The sequence below is a fragment of the Equus asinus genome, chromosome 5, assembly GCF_041296235.1.
Source record: "Equus asinus isolate D_3611 breed Donkey chromosome 5, EquAss-T2T_v2, whole genome shotgun sequence".
Taxonomy (NCBI): domain Eukaryota; kingdom Metazoa; phylum Chordata; class Mammalia; order Perissodactyla; family Equidae; genus Equus; species Equus asinus.
Genome location: NC_091794.1, coordinates 41,279,034 through 41,301,736, shown reverse-complemented (window position 1 = coordinate 41,301,736; position 22,703 = coordinate 41,279,034). Strand labels below are relative to the sequence as shown.

Genomic DNA, 22,703 nt, shown 5'->3' with positions numbered 1-22,703 from the left:
GATGCACAGCTATTATTTTAAATGGGCTATATCTTTATTATTGATCCAAATAATCACTATGATTTGGTGGATCCATAAAATCAAACCACTAAAGGGAGAAATGATTCCAACTTTGAAGACCATATTGTATTATTGCCACTTGGCCAGTTAAAACTAAAACCTAATTTATGAGGTGACTTAAATCTGATGCTCACAATTCATTGTCTCTTGATGATAGATAGAGAATGAATGTTTTAGTATCAAAAACAGCTTATTCTGAAAAGGAAGACTATCTTTAGAATACCAAATGAGTCATAAGAAATGATTTAGACAAGGAAGTGGTGAATTTCACATGTGGCTTTCTCAAATGTGTTCTTTACTTTGGGGCCTACATCAGTGGCTTCAATAAACACCCTGTTACCATCACAGAAATACATCTGAGTTTAACTGCAGGAAACACACTCAGATTGGTTTTATTCATTCTGTGAAAATGAAATCATTTTTTGCATTTAGGTTTAAGGATAGAGTGATCTATCTACTTCCTTTGTGCAGTCAGATCAGGTAGTCAATGCTGAATAGCTGCATTTTTTACTCCAGAGATACACAAGACCGGAAATAGAATATTTGACCATTCATCACTTTTCTATGACTACTCAAGCTTTTTTCTTTTTTTAAATTAAATTAAATTTATTGAATTGACATAAAATATTATATTAGTTTCAGGTATATAACCGTGATTTGATATTTATACATTATAAAATGATCATCATTCTACGTGTAGTTACCTCTGACACTACACTATGTTATTACAGTATTATTGACTATATTCCCTATGCTATACATTACATCCCCGTGACTTATTTTATAACTGGAAGTTTTTACCTATTGATCCCCTCCACCTGTTTCTCCCATTCCTCCACTCCCCTCCTCTCTCGTGACCACTAGTTTGTTCTCTGTATCTATGAGTCTGCTCCTGTTTTATGTTTATTTGTTTGTTTTATTTTTTAGATTCCAAGCTTTTTGATGTAGGAAGCAAATGGATTTAATAAACATAATATTCTGATTTTTGGGCTTGACTTGAGGTTTTTTTTTTTATCCATTTTTATCCTTTGCCTACAAGTTAACTAAGATAGGATATCCCTGTAAACCGTTTATTCTCAGATTTCACTATGAAATTCAGCTTTTCACAGGAAATCAAATTCATCTCCAGTTATTTGCATGTGGCTCATGTATGGTATTGATAATTTCCAGCTATGTTTTAACACCTCTCTGCCTTTTACTTACTCTCTCTCTATACCACCAACCCTCTTGGTCCATTAAAAGTAGCTATCCTTGGCAGGTGTTACTGTGCATTTCAAAGAATATCAAGTAATTTTACTGTAAATTAAAATCAATATATTAAATAAAGAAATCTGATGTAAGAGAAGAAAAATACATCTCCAAACCAAATTTCAAGTTCAAGTAATTTTTAATATTGTTTACTATCTGAATTCAGAAGTTTCTCCCTTTATCAACAGCTCCAAGGGAATGTGCAAATGTGGGTTCTAGTTCTGTCTGCCAGTAATCCTCAGTCTGTGCTTGGGCAAGCCCCTTAGAAACTCTGGATTTCAGCCTCTTCTCTGTGGTGATGGGGTGGGGCTTATGAATCCCTGGTATGAGGCACAGACTCTAAGATGGCCTATGACATCGCTCACCGGACAGTACCAGAGGTTCCAGAGAAGACTGAGGTCCTCTAGAAATGTCATTAAGATCTGTGATGGTTAGTCTTATGTGCCAAGTTGACTGGGTTCTGGAGTGCCCAGATATTTGTTTAAACACTATTCTGGGTGTATCTGTGAGGGTGTTTCTATATTAGATTAGCATTTGAATGGGTGGACTGAGTAAAGCAGATGGCCCTCTCCCATGTGAGTGGACATCATCTAATCTTTCGAGTGGCTGAATAGAACAAAAAGGTAGAGGAAGGGAGAATTCATTCTCTCTGCCTGTCAGCTTGAGCTAGGACACTGGTCTTCTGTCCTCAGACTGGGATTCCACCATCGGCTCTCCTGGTCTTCAGGCCTTTGGATTTGGACCGGAATTACACTATCAAACTTCCTGGGTTTCCAGCTTACAGACGGCAGATTGTGGGACTTCCCAGCCTCCATAATTGTGTGAACAAATTCTGTATAATGAATCTCAATCTCTCTCTGTCTCTATCTCCATCTATATATCCTACTCGTTCTGTTTCTCTGGAGAACCCTGACTAATACAAGATCTAAGAGACTGACAATTGATCATCTGGGAGGAAGAGGTAGAACTGGTCACTCCATGGAAAAGGAGCACTTTGTTAATCAGTGGGAAGTATTCATGTGTTGAGCATCAACCATGTACCCATCATTGTATGGTATATTACATGCTTTAGTCAAATGAATAAAGGAAATTCAAGATGCTGCTCTGCCCACAGGGAGTCTACCGATTCTCCACTGAACTCTGTACGGTTGTGTGTTTGATGTTTTACTTATTAAACCAACGAGCAGTTTAAGTGTTTGTCATCTGAAGAGAAGTCTCTCATCATCCAGAATTTTGATTTTATTTACAAAAAGTTTTTCAAAACCGAAATAGGCAGATAGCTCTACTGACTTGAACTAAAGACTAGAACTATTTTAATCCCTGACTTCACTGTTTGATAAAAATAGGGTATTGAACATGCAGATCTTTAGAGAATCTCTTTGAGGAGGAAAGGATAAAAATTATTGTCCTGGTCTTGCCAGTGGACAAACAGACGCCCAGAGCAGTCTGTAGCTGCTCAAGGCCGGCTCCGATAGCGTTTCTCTCTTCATGTCCACCCTCTTCTCCCTGACTTGCTCGGGAACTGTTTGTTGACGAGATCATGCCCAGAATGCAGATCCTGTATTTCTCAGATTTGAAGTTGAGGGAATTTACCCAAGCTACTTTTTGGTCTGGAGCCTGTCTACAAATATTTTGGTCTAGAAGACAGATCTGTGGATAACTGAGGTTTTGTTAGAATGGGTCAAGTCAAAGGTTTTACTACTTTAGTATTTACACAGTGGATATTAAGGGACAGTGAAAGAATATGGTAACTACCTATAACACCGACTTAAAAAAATTGGAGGTAGACTGTGAATATCGCTTTTCCTTTAAATAGATCACTTATCCACAAGTTTATCTAAGCCTATCTCATACCTTTTGACACTTTCATCCACATCACCTATGACGGTTTATCACGTCACTCTACAATAATTCTCATCAATACTTCATGTTGTTTTCGGAAATCAATTTTTGTTTGTTTAAAATGGAAGGAAATTGAATCAATATGAGAGTAAAGTTGCCAGTTTCCCAGTGAACACATGACACATCTTATCTTTATCTACAATTTGACGTGGGGAGCATGTTAGCTAACATGACATACGAAGCTTTAGGAAATCTGTCTCTTAAGCAGTAACCTCAAGATTCCTTCAATATTGCCCAAAGAATATTTTCACATATTTTCACAAGATTTTTTTCTTTTTTGGATATTGAATTGAAGTCCGAACAATTTAAGTAGTGTTTAATCCACTAATCTCTTCCACCTACTTCAAAGAAGTGACACTGTCATAGAAAGCAAGAGGAAATATGAGGGGGTGGTACAGACAGATAATCTCCTTGGTAGGAGGGCACTCAAGTCAGCAGTTTCTTACATAATCCTATATTAATAAAAGCAGTTCAAGAATGGTCTCCAATTTCCTTCAGTCATTTAATATTTCTGAGATGCCTATCAGATCTATAGTACACACAGAATAACTTCAGGTGAAAAGAAATTTTCTATATGGAAAGAATTTTTAAGCTTATGTCACCAGAGCTGGGTTTAGCTGTTGTGTTGTTTTGGATATGGCATTTCCTAGTTAAACTTAACAGAGAGAGACAGAGGGTCATCCATATTTCTAGAACAGGAGTTGTTAGTATTAAACTCTTTCACTATCCATGTTCTCAAACAGTAAATACCAATTTGCCTGTGATTTTTCATACAGTGCTGCTGGACGCGAAGTTAGCCTGAAGCCTGAAGAGGAGTTATCTTGAGGGCTGTGTTCTTTGAGATTGAACATAGAAATGGAAAGTTTGGAGGTAACTTTCAGTGAGGCTTGTTATGAAGAGAGGCCTAGGTACTGTGAGGAACAAAAGGCAATCCCTGACCAGATCCTTGGTGAAGGGATGAATGTGCCCCTAAGGAAGATGGACTGTCACAAAAACGTCTTTATTCATTCTCCCTTGAGGATCGGAGAAGACAGGTTGAAGACCAGTAGAAATGGGAGGGGGGATAGTTTGAAAAATTACATTCTAGACTGAATGAATACCTTGTTTCTGTGCTACTAGGGTAATCTTCCCATTTTTGTAATACTGAAATGTGTTGGGGATGGAGATGGGGAAGAGATCAGTGGAGCAGAACAAAGTTGGGGGGTGGAAGGAGCCCAGCAAAGCAATAATTATCTATCTGCTTAGCAAATTATCCCAACACATAGCAAACATTAAAAAAAAAAACAAACATTTACTATTTTGTACAATTTCTGAAGGTCAGAATTTGGGAGTAGCTTAGCTGGGGTTCTGACTAGGGATCTCTCATGAGGTTGGATGGAACAAAGCAGCTGGCTGGGGCTGCAGTCATCTCAAGACACAATGGGGTTGAGGGGTCCACTTATAAGATGGCTCACTCATGTGGCTGTTGACAGGAGGTCTCAGCTCCTCGCTGGCTGTTGGTAGAGGCTTTGGTTCCTCATCTGCCAAGGGTTCTTGTGACATGGCAGCTGGTTCTCCCCCAGAGCAAGTGATCCAAGAGAGAGAGCAGCAAGAAGGAGGCCACACTACCTTCTATGACCTAATCTGTAAAGTCACACACCATGACTCCCACTTTATTCTATTTATTAGAAGTGAATCACTAAGGCTCAGGCCACACTTGAGGGGAGGAGAACTAAGCTCCATATTTTGAAGCGAGCATCAAAGAATCTGTGGACATTTTAAACTGTTACAAGCAATATCTCGAGTGAAGCTCAAAGGGAAGAGAAGTGGGGCATGAGAGGAGTTCAGAGCTCTAGAATTTAAATGTTTTAGGAGAATTTAATGGGTTCAATTAATTAGCCAAAAGGATTTAGAGTTATTCTTCTTATTCTTTTCCTTGCCTCTGACCTCTGTACCTTCCTTTCCCCATGCATCTTCATTTTTCCTCATTCATGTATTTCATTATTTCTTTTCAAAATTTGTTCCCAAGAATACCTCCCTCGGGGTAAAAGGAGAGCTGTGAAAATGTGGATTAAACCGCATACGACAAGCATTATAAGAGCACTGGGGCCAAGTGAAATGTGACTTTGATTCCAGGGCCACAAAGTTCATCTTCTATTAGCCAGAAAGCTTGTGATATTTCTTAAACACCCGTTAGAGAAGAGATGCTTTGCTGAAATAGATGCATTGGAGGAATAAATTGCTAATTTGTTCATTTATTTATCCAGCAAAAATTTGTGGGGCCTTGCTCGGCACCAGACTCTCAGAAAGGTGCTGAGAACATAAGGAAGAATGATCCACCGTCCTGCCTGTCAGGGGTCAAAGTCTAGTGTGGAGATTGATGCGTAAACCCACACTACGTGACAAGCTCTACCTGAGTGATTTCTGAGCTGCGTATATACCTGTGATTCTCCAAGCGCTTTAAGGGCAGAGACTGTCTTATTTAATTTTCTATTCTTAGCACCCAGCACAGTGCCCGGCCCATAGAAGAAGCTTAAGTGTGTCTGATGAATTGGTTGCTAAATCCAGTTTATTTTGAAGGCCGGGGCAGCTAACCAGCTAAACATAACACCAGATGCTGGTGGGCTCTTTCCCTCCCTGCTAACGGAGATAAAGGAGATATTTTCGGTGTGGGGTTGCAGGTGTACCGGCTGCCCATTGACCTTCTCTGTCCTCTGCAGACACAGCACTGCTCTCTCTAGGGAGCTCCATTCCTGGAAGGCAGTTTCAGGCCTCACTGAGCTCCGGGCTCCTTCCCTGCCCCTCACTTCTGTGCCTCCGTGCTCATTGTTCCTAGGGACCTGCTGCAGCTGACAGCGCATTTAGGATGCTGACTTGGAAGAAAATCCAGGAGGAAACATGGAGGAAGCTTCTCTCCCTTCTTGTTCGGGGGGATGCATTTTTTTTAAAGCTCAGAATTGGAATATTTGGCTCTTTATCCTAAAATTATGATACTTTGAGCAGAGATGAACTTGCAGTGATTTTCCAGCAAAACATAAGATACAGAGGCAAAAAGCCTCACCCAGACAAGGCCTTACTCGATCTAACAGTTCAATTTGAGCTTGAGCAATGTCAGCCTTTGCATATAAACAGGTCCCCGGGTGATTTACAATATGCAATAACTGTGCACGTGGTGTTAGCTGTCTTTTCTCCAGCAGAAGATATTGTATTTTAGGGTATTTTAGCTCAAACATTAGTTGAATGGCATGTTATCAGGTATTACTTAATACAAGTAAAACTAGTTTGGACCATGTAAAACAGAAAACATGCCTATCGTTACTCCATGGCAAGATTGGCTGGTGCCGCCTGAATTCTTATAAGTGTGTCTCACTGGCTGACACTGAGACCAATACAACCACAGAAGACACTTCAGGACAGTCCCTGGCAGAAACCTGTATGTCACAGACAGAACCATTTGTTTACAGCAGCTATGAAAATGCAGATACTAAATTATATTAGGAGGTGATGTGACACTTTGTATGTAACAATTATATTAGGAGGTGATGTGACACTTTATATGTAACAATTATATTAGGAGGTGATGTGACACTTTATATGTAACAATAGATAGAAAGAAGTGTTGCCCATATTAAGTGATTAACAATCAGCCATCCATCCATTAATTCAACAAATATGTATCGAATACGTACTAGGTACCAGTCATTGTTCTAGATATTGGGGTACAGTGGTAAATGAGAGACAAGGCCCCTTTTCTCATGGAGGTTACATTTTCAAGTGGAAAGACAGACAACAAAAAGACAAATAAATAAAAACAGTCGAGAAAAGACCAAGTGACAAATGCAAGGATGAAAAACAAAACTCTAGGTGCTGTGATAGCAGCTGGGTGGTCAGGTTCAGATTTTCTGAGGTGTCAACACTCAACCTAAAACTCGAATGACAAGAAGGGGTCTAGCACATGAGGATCTGGGGAAGAACATTCCCCACGGAAGAAAGATAGAGTGGGGACAGCAGGCAATGAGGTTGTTGTGCGAGAGAAAAGCGAGAATGGCAGCGTCCCTAGCCCATGAGGGGACTGAAGAGCAGAAAGAGCTGGAAAGGGGACCAGGTGCCAGGTCATGAGGCAGGATGATGACAAAAATAATTAGAGTTTAAGAATGGAATAGAGTGTGTGATGGAATATTGGCATCAGATGAGATAAAAACATAAGATGGAGACTGGAAAAATTCAACTTGCTCCAGGCATGATTTTCATCTAGGTCTTCCTAGTGTTTAGAACTGTCTCTGAGGAAGCCAATCTGCAGCGCCATTCTTTATTTGTCTTGAAACGAAGGATGAGGCACTTTCAGTTCTTTTACAAATCTTATATCCCACTGGAGTGTCTATTGTTTACCTCATTTTCCTTGATTACCAACATAATACATGTTTATGATGGAACATTCGGAAAATAAGTTAACGGAAGACATAAAATCACTCCAAATCCAGCCACCCAGGAATAACTACTGTTAACATTTGGGCACAAACTCTTTTTATGCCTGTATAGCAATTCAGAATATGGGCCCTGGAGTCTGAGTGAAAACCATAGCTTTGTAACTTGCTAAGCGAGAGTTGTTCATTTTTCAATCTATCTTAATTGCTTACGAAGTGCCACATAACTGTCTGCAATCTCTTTAAGTCGCAACTTTCTCATCTGCAAAACGGGAATAGTAATGTTACCTTCTTCACAGGACTGCGGTGAGGATAAAGGAGGATCCATGTAACGCTGCTGACTCAGTGGCTTGCTCGCAGTACATACTCTAACATGTTAGATATTACGCTATCATCATTTTACAAAGTTAGGGTCATATTGCAAAACCGTCAGTATAAAAATTATTATTCTAATTATTACTAGACATTTTTACATGATCTTAAATATTTTTCTATATTGTAGTTTTTAATGGTTATATAGCATTTTACTGTAGAGATATAATTTAGTTAATTCTCTATTAGGGAACACTCAAGCTGTTTCCAAATTTTCATGACTTAAAAAAATTCTACAGACAAAATATTGTGAACTTTCATGATTATGTCTTCAGGATAAATTCTAAGAAGTGGCTGGATCAAAGGACAAGACTCTTTGATGCATTTTACTTCATCTTCTACTATGAATTTAGATTACATTTGGATAAGAATGATGTCGGGAAGTAAACAGTCCACATATGTGGGCAGTTTTGTAGGTCTGATTTACCATCAGCTTAGTGAAATAGTCTCTCCCCCCGGACAGCTCTTTTCTCCACACCTATTCACACCTTCTGGTCGGCATCATCCTCCCTCATTCCCTAAGGAAGTTTCTCAGTTCCAGGTTTCCAGCTGAGCAAATTTGCTTACAATTTTCTGATTTGCTGGGAATTCTGTACTTACTATTTATTTCTCTTGAAGCCATAAACTCATAGGGTTTTAGGGGATTAGAAATCCAAGCCCTTCACCTTAAAGATGAGGAAACAAAAGTAGAGGGAGCAAGTGATTTGTCAAAGTTGGTCCTCTGGTCCCTGCTGTTGTTAGCTAGCCCATCAAGGCTGGCTCATTTCTTTATCTCAGGTACCTAGCTCAGCAGTCAGCACGTGTAGACAGCCAGTAATGTTTGCTGAATAAACGACCGTTTGAAGTAACTTAGAGCCTCTTAGGATTTTGTAGCTGGAAAAGACCATAGAGGTGCAGAAAGAGAGGCCTATATTGGTTGATAAGATGCATGTTGTTATTTAGCTACTACTGGCAAGTTGGAATAACAGCTCGGGTCTCTCAATTCCCACAAGGGACAAGGAGAAGCCAGGAGAAGACCAGGCTTCGTGGGACGAGGTGGCATGTAGAGGAGGTTTCCAACCAATTCTGCCTTGTTCCAGAGAGGGCAAAGCCAAGACTAAGCAAAACTGGAAGTTGCTGGCAGGCCAATTTCAGGATAATACAGAGAAGAGCTTTTTAATAGTTAGGATTGTCCAAAACTGAAATAAATTTTCTTGAAAATAAATGAGTTTCCCCTAATTGGAAGTGTTCAAGTAGAAATAGAGCATGTTTGAATAGAAAAAAATATTGTTTTGTGTGCCTGGTTGGGATAAATGACTTCTAAGGTCTCTATCAAAATTGAGAGGAAATGATTTGTGAGTATATATGTATATACACACACACACATAGATAGATAGATAATTGCATAATTTTTTCCTTGTTGATATGTTACTTTGTAATTCTTTTGAGTGTGAACCCATTATCTTTCTCATTATAAATGAGACCAGATAAATTCTAATGTCTTTAGTGACCCAAGATTCTATGGTTCTAAACAATCTTCTTTTTAGTGCTAATTCCATGTGCTGCACACAGTAGGAATCCAAAAGATAAATTTAAATCAGCTCTTAAGTCTGGAAAAATTTACATTTAAGATAAACTGAACTACAGGCTCCAGGCAGTTGAACAATTTGATTGAACTCAGCTGCTCGCAATCAAATATATCAGTTGATCAAATTCAAGAGCTCGAAATATGCATTAACTTTTTTTTTTAACTAAAAAAAGGTTAAAATTAAAAGAAGAAATTTGGGTGGATTGTATTGTGATGAGATAAAAGTGTTCTTTTATTGGGTTTCTGAATGATGATATGAAATTATGGCTGAAATTATTTCTTAGAATATAAAGAATCCTTTTAATATTAAACTGAAAATATGATTTAATTGCACTTTAAGTATGAAGTTACTGAAAGACTGCCCACAGTATAATAATTTTATCCAAACTCTAGTGGTAAGACAGCCACATAAATGAACCACGTTACAGGAATACTTTCAATTTCCAAGGTTTCCTATCAGTAGTAGACATAGAGGTCCTAAGAAGTTCATACTTGGGTTCGGTGAAAAGCTCCACTCTCGAATAGTAACCAAGCAAAGCTTTGATGAGTATCATAGATCGCATCTGTGATGGACTCTGCAATTCCAACCAAAAGGAAACCGGTAAAAAACAGCAAAGGTTGGTTTTCGGGGCTTCCCTTTCTCCTTTCTTTCTTCCTCTATCTCTTTCTCATTAGAAGGCTAAATAAGGAAATTAATGTTCAAATTAAGTATTTCATTTGATTTATCAACATTGTCATTGTTTTGGACACTCAGCAGTAAAAAATTATGGCTCAAGTCAAGATGGGATATCCACTGGCTAGAATATCTCAGCCATGGCTTTTTCATCCAGTTAGGAAAATTATAATACTTTAGAGGCAGCAAGACCTTCTGTGTTTCAGACATTGTGCTAGATGCTAGAGAAAGAAAAACATCAGGCAGGAAACTTGGCTCCTTACAGAGGCATAGCAAATGCATAGCATCAGTTCCTCATGGAAGCCAGACGAGGCTCAGAGTTCTTTCTGAGCCAGGACTCCAGTCACTGCTCATCTATCACAGAATTGGCATCCGAGGGATATCTATTAGTCACCCCTGGTGGGAAGTCCAGGTTCTCTCGTAACAAGTCTCATTCTAACAATCATAATCTTGGTTATTTTGTGTCCATTTCACATGTATCCTGCTGAAGTTTGATTTTTTGAATTCCACTCTGAGAAACAGGAAACAGAAAAACAATAATAAAAAAAATTACCTCCACTGCTGCTTTTGCCCTTTCAAATTCCTCTTCTAAGGAGTGGTTTCTGGAAAGCAATGCACTTCCCCAGCGCTGGTCTTTGGTCAGTCGAGCCTGAAATAAGCCAAACACATGGTGTTATAATATTGGAATCACATAATACAGAAATACAAACATTTTTCTTTTTTCCCATATTCCCCTAGAGTTAAAGAGCCACCAACAACTGATATCATTTTTGGAATACTTTGCAAGCATGATGTTGCCCAAATTGGGATGGTGCCAAAATGTGTGTGAGCATGCACGCATGATTCTTCTAACAGTGGGTCTCAGCCCTGCTCGTACTAAAACCAACACCCTGGTCTGACCTCCTAAAGATCTTATTTTCATTGGTCATGGTTCCAGGCATTCACATTTTAGTAAGCCTCCCCATCTGATTCTAAGACACAGCTGTGATGCAGAACCTCCATTAGAAGGCTAGACCTGGAAACTGATATTTGAGCTTTCAGCTTATTAGGAGGTCTAGCCTCAGGTAAAAGTGTGAAAGCTGCAGAGATGGAAGGTGCCTGCTAGGTCTTTCTCCTTATAAATACAGCAGGTCTTCATGCTGAATTTTCTTTCCTTTCCCTTTCCTCTCTTGGCACACCTCTGTCTCGTGTCCCATTTTCTCAGGACATTGCTTTCCGTTAAATAATAATCACTTAGATAAAATCATACCTGATAATGCCAACTGCTTTGTCACAATTAACAGGCAATGTGACATACATCATATACATCTTAATTTAGCTAAATGCAAATAGTTCCAGAAAACACCCCCCCCAAAGAGTCTGCTGGAATCTAAAAAATGTTACTAATTTTTAATTTCATAAATAATAAATACGCTCTTTCTGAAGAAAATTTGTCATGGAAAATAAGAGGTGTACTTCTAGATCTTTTTTCTTTGCAGTTACATATGTATATTTATGCACCCATAGATAGAACATCATAATGTGTTTCAAAAATGTTTTTGAAACATAAATGGTATGCTATTCTGTAGTTTACTTTTTTCTACTCAACAATATATCTTGGAGAGTCTCCACATTTAGTACTTAAAGATCTGCCTCATTCTTTTCCCAGGGGTTTCTCAGTAAGTGTATTCTGTAGTTTAACAGACTTCTTTCCATGAGCATCTAGGGTGTTTCCGATTTTCCTCCATGTAATGCTCATTTTCTTGTTCATCTTCTCGCTCAGCTGTGGGATCCGTGGGGGTACGATTTTGGCTGGTAACTATTATACTCTGTGTACCCAGCCCAGGGCCTGACAGGTGCTGTGTGCCCAAGGATGCCTACAGACGGCAGGATGAGGGAGCGTGCCAATAAGGGCAGCTGGGCCTTGGGAGTAGCAGGAGAGAGGCTTACGGAGACAAGTCCCGTCCCATGTGCCCCCGAGTCTCCCCATTGCTGCAGGACAGTGTGGCTCCTTGGCCTGTGGTGTGTTGGATCGCTCTTCCTGCAGGGACGCCCACCCACGACTTCTATGGGAACTACTGCAAAGGCCTGGGCCCCACCCAAGACCAATTAATTAAAAATCTCTGGGCATGGAGTCTGGGCATTAAATATTCGAAAAGTTTGGAGTGATGCTGAAAAGCAATAGTATTTGAAAACCACCATTCTGTAGCAAAACTTTGGCCTTCACTCAGCACTTACCATCTATACAGCTCAGCTGCTTCTCATCTGTTCTCCATCATCACTGGTCCTCAGGAGGACCCCCCTCTTTTATCATTACACAGTGGTAATATCAGGGCTCATGACATGCCAGACACTGCTCCAAGTCCTTTAGATACTATAACTCATTTTGTCTTTTCAACAACCCATGAGGTAGCTCTTATCATCAACTCCATGACATCGAGGCACAGAGAGCTTAATTAACTTGCCCAAAGTCAAACAGGTAGTAAGTGGCAGGGCTGGTGCATCGGGGCCATGCTCATAATCACTGCATTATACTGCCTCTCCTGGGAGGCTGTACTCAATTGGCTGTTTTAGGAAGCTGCAAAATATAGAAAAGCTGTTCCTCAAAGGCTCATGGATGTTGGGAGACTCAACCAAGAAGCCCTCAAGAATATTGTGGGCTGAAAACAATAATGAAGTAATTATTATGAATACTTTTGAGCATAAGCAACAGTCTGAGTCTGTGTTTTGCATTAATGAACACTAAATGTTAATTTATTGGAACATTAATTTATGTATCTCTGTGATGCTTCATTGCTGTATCCCTTGCAAACAGTAGGTACTCCATAAATAGTCAGTAAATATTTGTTTAAAATATGTTGTCAAGGAATATAAGAAGGAACGAATAAAAGGTATTTCTCTCCCCTACTCCCGAATGGTAGCTATGGGAACTCAGTCAAGATTTCTTGGTCAACCCAGGAGGCTAAGGGGGGTCTATTGGAGATTGAGAGGGGACTTGTTTTTTGTCCTGTGCCTAGAGTGGCAGAGATCTATGCTTGCAAACCCCTACTGCCCTGGTTTTGGTGGTGGGGAAGGGCTGCAGGATGCCTTAGTGGGGTGCCCAGTAAAGAGCAAGGCCTGTGAGCAGCACAGAGGTGAGACCTCTGGAGGCGTGCCTGTGGTCAGAAGAGGGAGGGAGATAAGGACATACCCAGGCCTGCCTAGGCATTATTGCCTCACTCTTGGGTTGGCCAGTCTCAATGGCCACCATGAACAAGCATCCTCTCTTATTCTCCAGGCCCCCGTGAAAGCTGCTACTTTCAATGCAGACATTTGAGGCAGGGTTGAGGGGAGGGATCTCCAAAAACATAAGTGAGATTGACTATCACAGATTCTGGGGAGCAGGATGTGGACTTATCTTTTCGGGGGCCACCATTCAGCCCACCACAACCCTCATCTGACACTCTTGGGTCATAATATATTTAATCAACAAATATAAAGGTGCAGATGGTTTACAACCTTTTAAAATCGATAAGTTGTTAGGATGTTACAGCCTGGTAGAGGACTTACCCCAAAGGTGATATGATACTACTGTCTTGTAGGAAATTAACCCAATCTTATATCAAACTCGGCAAATATTTCGGCATTTCTTTCATAATTGGCTATATAAATCTCTGTTCCTTAATCCTTTGCGTTTGGAACTAACTCTTTTGTCTTCCTGCTGGTTCCCTCATTAATAAAATAAGCAAACATAAATTTTAAAAAGGCAGACATAGGGTAAGAAATAAACTTTGTGCAATTATATAACAATATTATGAATGACCCATGAATGGCGGGAGGAGAAGAAAGAGAAAGCACTAATCTTTTTATCCCAAGGCAGCTCCTTTCATTAGAGGTACTTTTCACCAGTGAAATATGAGCTGTCTTTTTTGTGAAGCCTGCCCTAACCTAACTCCATCACTGTCACCGGCTTCCCTTCATCAATGTTTCACGACCCAAGCGGATTATGAATCATGGTTTGCAAAGGGCACCATACATCAAGAAGAAGAGGCAAAATCTCAGGATTCTAGACTTACATATTCTCTCTACCGCTTGAACCAGCAAGTGTAAATAGAATCTTACTGTGCAAATGAAATTTTATTTGCTAGTACAATTACTCTTTAGGTATGTGCTATTTTCCATGTTGTTAGAAAAGCCTTAGGCTACTACTAACTCAGGTATTATATATCTCACATTTTAAAGCCATTGATTTTTGCCCGGGGAAGCGTAAATGTTATAAATATTGGCAAATACTGAATGTAAACAGAGGCAGTTTTCAAGCTGAGAATAGTATGAAACTAAAGATTCTGAAACTTTTCAGAGCACAGCAGCATGCCCAGACATGCTGGTTTAGGACTGAGGATGAAATATAGATTATAGCACATGGTGAAGATAAGACTTCCTTTCAACCAAGATTTTTTTTTTTTTACATCTGATTCATTATACATGAAAACAGTAATATGGGACAACATATGTAAGTAATAAACATATAGAAGTGGTGCCTATAAACTGCAGACATTGCTTAGTACTTAACTAGAGGAATGGTCAAAGACACAATGACACCCGTAAGATTGAGTAGCAGCTGTTATGGCAGCACGACAGCTCTATTAGTTCTCAAGCTTTAGTGGGCAGCAGAATCGCCTGGAGGTCCCCAGACACAGATTGCTGGGCCCCACCGCCAGGGTTTCTGGTTCAGTAGGTGTGGGGGTGGGCCCCAGAATCTGCATTTATAACAAGATCTCAGTTGATTGCTGCTGCTGCTGTCTGGGGACCACACTATGAGAGCTTCTGATCTAGTTACTGGCAGTACGTGTATGGAGATGGAACTCTGGAGTTCACAAATGTACGCCGGTGCAGGCACTTCTTGTCTTTGTTGCATGATTTTGAAAAATGCTCCACAGTTACAGCAACCTCCTGGAAGTACCTCGACTTTAAAAACAGCATTTTAATTGGTTTAAGCTAATTGGATTTTAGGGTCTCACACTCTCCAGAGAAGAAAGCATTTAGTTTCCCCAGCTGTTGATTGCTCTGATCAGCACCGAGCGAAGGGTAAGAAGAATTAAATAACTGTTTAAGAAGAGTATGTTTTATGCTTTTTTATTCAAAATTATGATTGTGACCAAAATTATGACTTGAAAATGACTGTATTTGTGGCTGTGGTTGTCCTAGCTTAACCCAGTTGGCTAACCTCTGTGTCAGTCATTCACATCTTCTCATGCGATTGCCTTTAGATTACTGCTAAAGATCTCCCACCAAAATACATTGCACAAAAGCTCAGGATCTTTTCAAAAGAAATTGAAGGAGACAAGCGATCTGCTTAACTGTAGAAAAGAAAAACATCTACAGCAACTAGGAGACCTTGGGTGACAGTATAACATAGTCATTAAAAGCATGACCTCTGGAGTCAGGCTGCCTGGGGGCAAATCCTGGTTTACTGTTTGCCATTGGTGACCTTGGACAAATTACTTAATCTCCCCAATCCTCAGTATTCTTATCGGCAAAGTGTATATTCACTTGCAGAGTCCATATAAGAATTGAGTACAATAATCATGTAAATACACACACAGAATGCTCAGTACACAGGAAGTGCTCAATAAAACTTGGCTTTTGTTATCATCTTTCTGGTTAGTGCTTATCAGCTGTGACTTTAGAAATTCATTAAAAAAAATCTGTGTTTAGAGCACTTTTGTAAGTGGTTAATGGAGGCCAGCTGGATCCTTACACTGGAGCAGATAACATCTACCTCACTGAGACGGGCAGGATTTTTTTCCTTAATCAATCAACAGACATTTATCGTTGAAGATACACAAAAAAAGCTGTAGCTTATGTGTCAAGAGCAAATTCCTAGAGCTTTGTGCTAGGCAGGCAGCATACGGTTCCAATCTCCCTCCAACTATGAAATTCTATGTTGTAGAACACCAAGGAAAATCAGTGCTGATTTTGAAAAGGGATGGACAGTCTACTATCAGGCATAACCAAAAATTATTTTTGAAACTAGCTTCAAAAATGATAAATGAATAAAATTTTGTCTTTTTAATTTTTCCACGCTTTAGTCAGCCATTAGCCTCTACTTTCAAATTGGTAAATTTGACAACCATTGTTCTTTCTCCTTTTTTGTTAGTATTCTCTTACGTTTTCATTGCAACAAGTATTTGTTGAGTACCTACTATGTGCAGATTTCCTACTAAGCTGAAAGTGATCTTTCAGATTTCTTTCTTTCCTTCTTGCCTTCCTACTGTCCTTGTCTTTCTACCTTCTTTTCTTCCTTCCTTCCTTCCTTCTTTGCTTGCTTCCTTTCTCATTGGTAGCTCACTGTGTATCTCGGAGGGGAAAAGGGATATTGATGTGGCTCCTTCAACATCTTCCAATAAGCAAAACCATATTTATAGTGTATGATCTAATTGTTTCTATTAGACTTAAAGGTCTTGATACTTCTTATAACCAAACTCCTCTTTCTAACTTTTTAACTGCTTTGCTTATGGCCTTATGGATGGTAGACACTCAACCACATTTGTTGAATTGAAGTGGAATGAAATGGCAGCCATCAGCATTTGTAAGAGTAAGAGGTTGAGAATGAATTTGGGAGGGGAGGCACAAAAGTGTATATGGCCTCAGATCAGATGATAATTCTAATTTATCTTACAAAGTTTCTGGAAGAAAGTGATAACTATTCTTTAAAATCACTTAGCTCATGTTAACTCTACAAACTTAAGTAATAATCAGGGCTTGCCATGAGAAAGGAAACAGATGGTTTGTGAGTTCTTTCAGGCGGATAAGCTTGATGTGGCTGATACGAGGTGGTGTGTGCTTAAGAACAAGGGCTTTAGAAGCTGATGCGTGTGATAGGAGGGCTGGAGCCTCTTCTCCTCAGCTTCCCCATCTTGGGAAAATTACCTCTGCTCTCCAAGATGCATTTCTCTTCTAAGAAATGGGCATATTAATTCCCAAGCTTATTAAAACCATTTCAAATAATATGTTAGAATATCTCATATTACACACTTTATGTGTAATAAAGTGTGTAAGATGACAGCTATTAACATGCATTTCCTTTTACATTACTGCTTAAAAAATTTAGAAAACATATCTGCACTTATATCTTAAAGTTTAAATTGTTCTGGTTTGGGATACTGCCAATTTGATGGAATTATGACTGTGTGGAAGGAAGCACTTGCTGTGCCAAAGTCAGCAAAATAAGAGAGTTCCATGATTGTGACTAAGGATTTGGAGAGCCTAGCTGCCACACATTCTTGTGAAGTCCAACTCAGGTTGGCAAGAGCCTGCCTTGGAGCTCTCCTTCCAGTGTCCAGATTTGAAAAAGAAATGCTTGAACCATCACTCTCCAGCAGAAGTTGGGTTCTTTTGCTTTTGCCTCACCACTATCTCAAGCCATTTAAGGAAAAAGCTAATTTTACATCATTGCCTTCTGCGTTTTTCTCCAGTTCTTCAAATGTTTTCTAATTTTTCAGATTGCGTGATTTCTTTAAACAATTAACTCCAAGGAATACTAATTACACAGTTTGCATAAGTGTCAAGAAACTTTATTCTTAAATATATAGAGATTATATAATTTATTATAATCTGCCACTCTGATTAGTGTATTCAAAAACAGTATTTGAAAGAGACTAGACTAGTTTTTCCCCAACTTGAAAAGAAAATGAACTCACAGAATTTTTCTCATTGTGAATTTCGATTCTCTTTGTGATTCTGAAATATGATTTTTAAACAAGGCTTGTAAATAGCTCCTCACCTGTTGACCCTAAGATAATTTACGTTGACTTGAGAGAGAAGATAACGTTTCCTTGACTTCCCTGTGAACGATTTGAGAGATAGCGGAGCAGTGACAAGTTTTGGTGAGCTGGAATTGTTTACTTGAATGGTTTGCAAGTCAGTTTTAAGTTGAACTTTTATACTACCTTCATCACCTTATCTATGTAAAGAGATCATATATCTAAGAGTAGTATGCTACTAACAGTGAAAACATCTTTCTGGCTTTTATTACAAATAGATTAATCAGTGTATTCTCTTGCTGCTGCGTTTGAGCGACTTGGTATTTCAGATGATTAAATCCCAAATTCATGAAATTTTCCTAATTTAACCATAGGCTGGAATTAAAAACTAACAGATTATGAATTTCCTTAGTTTAGGCAAATCTTGATAAGTAATCATGCAGTGTTTTTAAAAAAACAAATGAAGGGATCAATTCTTTACAAATAATTGGTAACCTTCTAAAAAGATTTGCTACGATTTATCTAGACCGAGAACTGTCACAGTGCATTTTAAATTATGTCGTGGAGGAAAATATCAGAAATCTCATACAAATTTTCCAAAGCACATGGTGTTTGCTTAAAGGCACACTGGTGGATAAGTGGAAGGACAATCTGGTGGGATGAAATCAGACAACCAGCAGGAGAGTAGCAGTCACCGGAATAGTAAGATAAATGAATGTGGGTCTTCATGGCAACCAAGGACCCCAGCTGATCTTCCACTCCTCCAGCTCAGAGTAGAGCAGCCCCGTTGTGCCAAGTCTCCCCTGCTGCAGGAGCAAACATTCTAGTGCTACATTAAATCGTTCCAAGGATTCTAGTTTACAAAACAGTACCAATTACTTTAGCTGAGTCTAAATCTCAAATGCACTTATTAAGAAATGTTTCTCTAATAAATGTTATCAATTTGCTTTTAAGAAAGATACATTTAGAATGAACATAGAGGAAGAAAATACATTTTCATGCTATATTTACAATTCATTAAGCTTCCTAGGGTTATTTGTTCTGGAAGTTAGTTGACTTGTTTTCCAGCAGAGTTCTGGGCGCACCCCTCTCTTGTGAAGGGTGAGCTGTTTGTGGGGGTGCTATTAATGCCCTAGGAAGGTTTCCAGAGACTCTGCATTTCCTCAACATTTCCTCTCTGTGTCCTCCTCCTCTCTGTCACTTACTAGTTGTGGGTGCAGAGACAAGTTTCTTAATCTCACTGTGCCTTGGCTTCCCCTTCTATAAAATGGGAGTAATAAATGAACTTACCTCATAGAGCCATTTGTTAGGTTCAAATGAGCTAATAAATATTAGCAGACCTTATCAAAGCATTCAATAATACTTGCTATTATCATAATTATCCCTTTATCACACCTCCAACAATATATCTCCCCTCTTAGTTTAAATAGCTTATCTAGTAAACTCAAGAAAATTTCTCTTGCTCACTTTGTCTCACTTATTTTCAAGGAGATTGTAGAGTGCGTGAATGTGGACACATTTCTTAAGAGATCTTCGTAGGTTTAGATCAAGACTGTACCCCTGTAAAGGGTTTGAGTGAAAGAAAAGATTGAGACAGACTTTGGCCTTCTTGGCACAGTCTTAACCATAGGAAAGAACTAGTTATCGACAAACGGGTTATCCTGGAGTCGAGAGCCAAGTAGTAGACAGACAGTTCTGGGTCACACCCCACTTTCACTAGTGATTGGTTGGGTGCCCCAGAAAAGGGATTGTTGACTTCACCAGGACTCTCTAAAAGATCTTTAAAGTGAGGCTAATAATAATTCACAGGATTATTTGAGTATTAGCTATAACATGTGAAAAGCACATAGTAAAGTCCCTTATGCTTAGTGGGTACTCACAAACGGTAGCTCTGAGTATTATCATTACTGCTAATATTATAATTATTCATCCCTTAGCATAAGGTATATTTTAACGTGACAGTTAGGATCCTGATGTATAAGTACCTTGTTCCACAGGGCATGGATGTGAATGAACACTCAGGATGTAATTTCCTCTTCTTTGTGTTCTGTTACATAAGTAGTGCTAATACTGGAGTAGAACAGATTTTATATGGCAAAATAACAGAACAGTAAATGGAAGAACAAGGAAAAAGTGCTACGTACACAGTGAATTAATCAACACATTTCCAGCCAAGTATATACATATATATAATATATATATACCATCAGTGATTTTAAGCATTGAGATGGATACTGAATAAGAAAGCATATGAAATACAAAATGCAGAAAAAAGGTCAAACTTTTTTATGCAAAATTTAAGCAAAATATATATGATAGAAATTATCTATCAGAAAATATAGGTTGATTGAAGAATCATTTTTGTTACCTGTGTTGGAGGCACTAATCCCAGCTCGGAAGCTGACTCAGAGTTGAGGGCGCTTTTCCCAGCACTCAGTTCTGGTTGGGACCTGTGTTCTGAGGACCTGTAAGGGATGAATGCAGGAAATCAGTGCACCTTGAGAAATAAATTCAGCTAGAAACCCAGCCAAGGAACCTAGTTAACTTGGATCATTGAGAACCATGGTAACAAAGCTCTCATCAGAATTTTGATGAAAAAGATAAACTTTATATATTTCTATTATAATGACAAGGTTCGGAGTGTAAGTGGCTGCAATGTACTAAGTGTTACTGTCTCTGGTTGATTTAGAGTTTAGTTTAACTATGTGCAAAAAGTAAAGAAATGCAATAAAAAGTAAATAAATGTTTTTGTTATAGGAAGTTCTGCTTTATTGAAAAGTATCTTTTTGGGGAGGGGAGCTTCTCACAAAGTGTCTCAGATGTGATTTGATCTTTATATAGAATTTGAAATGTCATAATCAATGGAAATGTGTCAGGGGCAACAGGAGACTGAAACAGAATGCCCTTTAGGAAGCTTTAAAAACATGGTAAAACTCAGGAGGCCACATTTTCTCATGGGCATCCACGGATTATTCTTAATTAGTGCTTTATCTGACAATAGATCATTAAGAAAGTCAGAAAAGGTTACCTGGGTAACCAGAAAAATTTAATTTAACTATCATTCATGTAATATATTGAATACACATGCATATGTAAACACATGAATGCACCTATTTTGATTGATAAACTCAGTTACACATTCAGAGAATTATCAACAAATATTGAATTACGAACCTACCAAAATCCTTATTGGCTGAATATTTGACAACTCAGATGAATTAATTTAGTTTGTAGATGCCACAACAATTAATATTGATATACAGGTGGTTACAATGACACAAAGTGTCTGGATTGACTTAACTCATTGGTTACTTCAGTACATGAGAGAAATATCCACACAGTTGACACATAAAAGGCCATTTTCTGATACTAAAATATCTTACCATAAGAGTTCTTTTGATCCAGTTCTAGATGAGCATGATTTTCTCTCTGCCATTGGGTGTCCCTTGCTATTTTGATCTCCATGAAACTTAACATCATCCCATTTTTCCAGTTGTGTTTGAATGTCTGCTAAGGAGAGAGGAAGGGAGTGAGGAGGAAGAGGGAAAACATGAGGTACAGACAGAAGAGAGATTAATTAAGACTGAGAATTCTCATCAAGCAAACTTGACTCAAATGATGCTCTCAAAACCCAAGACAAAAGGTTGCATGCAAAGTAATTAAAACATGTGCAGCTAAATAAAAATGAGACCTACTAAGAGAAATTGGGTTGCTTTCACAGCTAAACAACCTTGAATCTATTTCAAGAGCTGTGTGCATTCTTAATTCTGGATACGATCCCATGGGCTCTGATACAGAAGGAGCATATGGACTACTATCCTATCAGCCTCCAGCTAATGCTTTGAGGCTTTTCAGCCATGTTTCTAGAAAGAAATTCTGTTTAAAGAGAATAACCTTGTTGTTAAAAGGGGGTGGAAAGAAGCTGGAACACTCTTCACAGCTTTTGTATAGACTCCTTAATTTGTCACCAAAGGAGGGAATTTATAATGGGGATAGAGAGAAAGGAGGCAATGGAGAAAGCCAAGAGAATGGTAGAACTGTTTTCTCCCTGTGGCTTAATTCTTGCAGCTAAAGAATCTGGCTGGGTTCTCTCATTAACAGGTGTGTGACCGTAAACAAGCCACTTGAACAACCTTAGGAGTCAGTGTTTTCATTTATTAAAAATAGGCTTGCAGTCCATCTCCTCTAAAGTTCTTTAATTCCTTTCGTGACTTCTTCACGGGGCATTTTTTCAAAAGCAGAGAAACGAAATTTTCATTTACATGTTTATTTTGCTATATTCTAATGTATTTAACAATATATCCTTATTTCAAATGTAAAAATTTCATTTATTCATTTGTACAGTTGACTAAACACATTGATGGTAAGGAAGTGTTGGAGATACTTATAAAGTTTTCCTCCAAAGAGGCCTCAAAGAGGGATGTGGCAGGGGAGAGGAGATCCTGTGCATGCGACTGGTTTGAACAATGTGTTGGTTCTCTTCCCTTTCTCAATGATCTATCCTTGGGTGATCGCATCCACACCCATGAGTGCCACATCCATTCATAGGCTTCTGATTTTCAAGTCTCCATTTCCTGTTTGGCTCCCTTTCCCAAGTTCTAGATCTATATATTCATCAGTCTGTTGGACATCTCCACAGAGAAGTCCCACAGTTTCCTCAAATATAACAAAGTCAAAACTAAACTCGATAGTTTCTGCCTTGACTTCCTCCTTCCCTCCTTCCCCTCTTGTGTCCCCATCACAGAGTTTGGCAC

The 22,703-nt window shown here is 38.9% G+C and overlaps 1 protein-coding gene across 13 annotated transcripts in view; it reads right to left on the bottom strand.

Moving 5' to 3' along the window:
- The window catches only part of PEX5L (peroxisomal biogenesis factor 5 like), a 209,296-nt gene that overhangs the window by 42,243 nt on the left and 144,350 nt on the right, over positions 1–22,703 (bottom strand). For 7 of the 13 annotated variants that reach the window (XM_044771129.2, XM_044771127.2, XM_070509371.1 and 4 more), the window contains 3 exons: positions 21,333–21,459; positions 20,318–20,414; positions 10,779–10,874 (listed from right to left, as the gene is read on the bottom strand). In XM_044771129.2, coding sequence (XP_044627064.1) covers positions 10,779–10,874; positions 20,318–20,414; positions 21,333–21,459 — 320 coding nt within the window. The remainder of the gene's footprint in view (positions 1–10,778; positions 10,875–20,317; positions 20,415–21,332; positions 21,460–22,703) is intronic. The other 6 variants (XM_070509374.1, XM_070509376.1, XM_070509373.1 and 3 more) reach the window with 1 other exon arrangement.